Here is a 4392-nt window from a genome sequence, read left to right as displayed (position 1 = left end):
TTGGAATCAGCAGTGCTAAGTATCATGAAAAATCTTTCATGAAAATAATCATGAAAGTTTTGTGACCCTTGAATTACACTTAGAATAAAGCAACACATACTAATCAAGGTAATCCAAGAATTATAACTCTTTCATGATCATTTTCATGAAAGAATTTTCATGATCCCTAACTTTTCTCTATTGGAATAATCCTAGCCCATCCGGGCACTCCATGGAACAACTATCCTCTAATGTTGGATCATAATTACACTTGTTTGGGATTTAACTATTTTAATTTAGTTTAAAAAATCATATTTAAGATGATTTTTAATTTTTAATTTTTAATTTTTGTACGTAGTTTTCTTCCCAAGCACCCCTTAATGTGACACGTTTGTAGGAAACCTCTTTGTTGGCTCCAATGTTTCAATATATAATTAAACACACTTTCATGGTCTCTTCTAAGAGGGACCCAACAAAAACAAATTAAAAAAACACTAGTGGGTTTTTTAAAGCATGATGGTTACTAACTCTACTGGAAACGCGTTGGTGTCTGGAAATTATAAATAAGGAGTGAGCTTTGGTGTCTTGAAATTATTCTTAACATCTCATACTCCACACAGAGAGAGACAAGAGAGAGAGAGACTGAGAAAGAATGGTGAGAACTCCGAGCTTTGATAAAAATGGAACGAAAAAAGGTGCATGGAGTCCTGAAGAAGATAACAAGTTGAGAGCTTATATTCATGGATATGGCCATTGGAACTGGCGTGAACTTCCCAAGTATGCTGGTATAGACACACTCTCTCTCTCTCTTGATGTAATTTAAAGAAAAATATACGGTGTTTGACTTCATCACTGCAGTGAAGAAATTGTGTTCAAATACATCACTTTTCCAGATTTTGATGATTTCATGAGTGAGTGATGTTTTTTTTTTTTTTTTTTTGGGGGGTACCTTGAAGCTTTCCCGGAGCCCTTTTTAATTTCATGTAATTCTCATCTCTAAGTAAATAAATTTTTCTTTCTTTGCTTATAAAAAAATAAAAAAATGCATTCCTTTTCCTGAAATGCACTTAAAAGAAAGAAGTTGAACTTCTTTAAACACTGTCTTGAATAATTCTAATTGTAAGCTTAAGTGGGCATGAATGAATTCTAACTTGGGTCATGTCTTTCAGGTCTATCAAGATGCGGAAAGAGTTGTAGACTGCGGTGGATGAATTACTTGCGTCCAAATGTGAAACGGGGAAAGTACACCAAAGCGGAAGACGATCTCATCATGGAATTACATGAAAAACTTGGAAATAAGTATGGATCAACATCAACTACTTAAATTAACTTCATTCTTTCTTATGAATCAAAAAAAAAAAAAAAAAAAAAAAAAACTTCAACGTTTCTTCTAAATGATGAACGCAATATTGGATGTGTGCATTTCTAGTTTTATGATTAAAAACAATATATGTGATGGGTCTGGTGAGTGGTGACTCTAGTGTTTTCAAGATTTTCAATTATGATAACTATGGGCAAATAAAAGTTATCTCCTATATATTTCAGATCAATCAATAGCAAGCTAGCAACAAAGATAAAATCATGCATTATTTTCAATGTGTGATGAGTTAAAAGTGATAAAAATTTTAAGTATATTATTATCTTATGTGCTTCTCTGATATGCAGATGGTCAGCCATAGCTGCAAAATTACCAGGAAGAACCGACAATGAAATAAAAAATCATTGGCATACCCATCTTAAGAAACGCATTAACGAAAATCACTCGACATTTAAATTGAAACAGAAAGCCATTCAAATTTCTCAATCTCTAGCCAATCTTGAACTGCAATCTCATGAATCACCACGATCTGAAATCAACCATGTGACTGATGAATTGGGCTCAAAAGACGTCACTGATGAAATATATCAGCAAATTTTAGAAAGCTCTCCATTGTCGTCCCAAGAACTGTCTTCCAGTGATTTCTCTTCCAGCGTGACTCCTGATTATGCACTTTTGAGTGATAAAAACTGGGTTGGGGAAGATAGCATGAGTTCATCGGAATCGTTTGAAGAATCCGTTAGGAATTTCTGGATTGAACTAGCTTTTGAAGATTTTTCGTACCAACAAAATGAATTTTCATCGAACTTGGCTGAGGGAGAATCTACGTTTCCATGTTTTTTGGACCATGACGATGATAGCATTGAGTGGTTCCACCAGATACTGAAAGAACTTCCAGAAAAGTGAAACACTTTTGGCATTTTAATGTGTTATATATATATTGGCGAGTCGTGCTGAGGGCCTTAGAAATAGGAATATTCATGCACTTGTAGAAGTTAGTTGCTCCAGTTTTGTTGTCAGAAGGAAATAAAAAAAAAATAGCAAACAAAAACTTTTATTAGTCGGTGTTTTTGACATTTCTCCCATCATTTTGTCTTCTTGCCTTTGGCTAGAGTGGGTTTAGTTTTACTATGCGGATATTTGGGAAGTTATTATTTTAATAAGTTATTTTAATTTTAAGTTATTTTAATAAGTTAAAATTTTTGTAGTTGTGAAGATAATTGAATTTTTTTATAGTTGGATATGATATTTGTAAGAAAAAAATAAAATGATTATGAATTTGATATGATATTTTATTTATTAATTATTATAATTTATTTTGTGTTTTTGTAAATTTTAACTTTAAAAAGGCTAAAAATTTTCTTGCCAAACACCACTTATATTTGGTTAAGGTTAAAATATAGCAACGAGACAAGATGGAGGGATCATGTAACAATGCTAGAGACACAAAATTTTACATACTGAATGACTTCCTTTCTCTCTCCACACACACAAGCTATGTGAATCGGATTTCGTATCTAGTCACCCAACCAATGATATAGAAACAATGTTGGGAGACATAGGGACCTATCTGCTTTTCTATACTCTCTTTATCCCGTCAAAGGGGTTTGTCCCCTCCATGCACTCTCATTGAACAGTTCTATATTTCATTTCTTATCAAAATTGATGAAATTTGTGAGAAATTAACTAAAGTTACTAAATACAAAATTTTCAAAACATTTAAATTGTTCATCTAAATGCAGAGTTCAAAAATAAAAAAATAAAATTATAGGAGACATTTGGCCTCTTTCCTTTTTCTTGTTTTGTTCATTCAATAAAATGGTGAAAAATCAAAATCATACTGCTAGACAATTGTGTCACCTGATGTTCAGAAATTAGGAAGCGGTGCTAAAAATCACTGGTGCCTAGTCAATTGCAATTTTAAATTTGTGAGTTTTTAGAATTTCTAAGTCTTCAACGAGGGCATGATGAAAGCAACTTCAGGTGGAACTCTAGGTTGCGGAGTTACTCGGAATGCTGCCAAGATATCAGTATCTTTGGTTTCATAGTCAGGAGTATAATAAGTCAATTTGTAATCTTTAACACCAGCTTTGAATCCAACACTTGCTTTAGTCTCTGTTTGTGGTGACATAAATCCCTCCCTACAACTCATGAATTAAGAATTCTCACAACAACAAGGTCTACTCGACATGAATTAGGCGTTAATGAAACTTTTCACAGGAATATTTCGAAAAAGTATTAGGAAATTTAGTACCTTTTAAAAACCTCCCCCCCCCCCCACCCTTCCCAAAAAAAAAAAAAAAAAAATTACTTCAAATAACCCAGCTTCATATATAGAGTAATTATTAAGTTTTTCATGAACATTTGTTGATTATGTACTCGTCGAATAATAAGGTTATACGGTTATAAAGTTCAATAAACAAGATTAATAATAGATAAATCATCATGGATAAGGACACAACACAGGATATTCCGGACCTATCTTAATTTAGAAATTGGGGTTTAGGATGTATACTTTGTATTCGGTAAAGCCCAGGGTTAGGCCCAAATTGATAAAGCCTAAAAATGGGCTGTTCCTCTAGGCCCAAATATGAAGTCAACTCTCATTCCGTCATGTGGTCAAACCAAAAAAAGGTGCAGGCTTCCAAACAATGTGAAATCAAGTTCGTGTTTTACAATCTTCCACATCAAATCAAATAAAAGACGTCCTTTTGGTATGAAATCGACAGTAGATTTGAACATTGTTGAAATTATAAAAATTAAAATAATATAATAAATAAATAAATATATTTTTTTCCTTTTAAGAAACTTTCGAATACTAGAAATAAGACAAAGTTGAGCAATAGATTTTGTTTTTAAGAGCAGCCCTTGTATTAAACATAGCAGGTCAGATGAGCAACTTGCATGTCAGTTTCAAAGCTCAGCAATAGCTTTTGTGTTTACTATTACTACATACGTTGTTACATACCAACCTCCGCCAAAATGGTTTTCTTTTAGAAAAAATTATGAATAAATGTAATAGTTTTTAAAATAATAATATTAGAAATTTATCAAGAATTTAAATTATGTGGATGGAATTTATTTTAGGAGTGACC

The 4392-nt window shown here is 32.4% G+C and overlaps 1 protein-coding gene across 1 annotated transcript; it reads left to right on the top strand.

Annotated features, from left to right (window-relative positions):
• The first annotated feature begins 569 nt into the window (after positions 1-569).
• LOC114256699 (uncharacterized) lies at positions 570-2600 on the top strand. The gene is made up of 3 exons (XM_082883836.1): positions 570-764; positions 1149-1278; positions 1645-2600. Exons 1-3 carry the CDS (start codon positions 632-634, stop codon positions 2201-2203), a joined length of 822 nt encoding a protein of 273 aa, XP_082739962.1. The 5' UTR covers positions 570-631; the 3' UTR covers positions 2204-2600.
• Positions 2601-4392: the final 1792 nt, after the last annotated feature.

This window comes from Camellia sinensis, chromosome 8 (genome assembly GCF_055761805.1).
Source record: "Camellia sinensis isolate YWXY chromosome 8, ASM5576180v1, whole genome shotgun sequence".
NCBI classification, from domain to species: Eukaryota; Viridiplantae; Streptophyta; class Magnoliopsida; order Ericales; family Theaceae; genus Camellia; species Camellia sinensis.
Note: the sequence above shows the minus strand (reverse complement) of the source record. Positions and strands in the feature narration are given on the sequence as shown.

Coding starts and splice junctions, on each gene's coding strand:
- LOC114256699 (XM_082883836.1), top strand. CDS start 632: ATGGTGAGAACTCCGAGCTTTGATAAAAATGGAACGAAAAAAGGTGCA. Junction 765..1,148: donor TGAACTTCCCAAGTATGCTG/GTATAGACACAC, acceptor CATGTCTTTCAG/GTCTATCAAGATGCGGAAAG. Junction 1,279..1,644: donor CATGAAAAACTTGGAAATAA/GTATGGATCAAC, acceptor TCTGATATGCAG/ATGGTCAGCCATAGCTGCAA.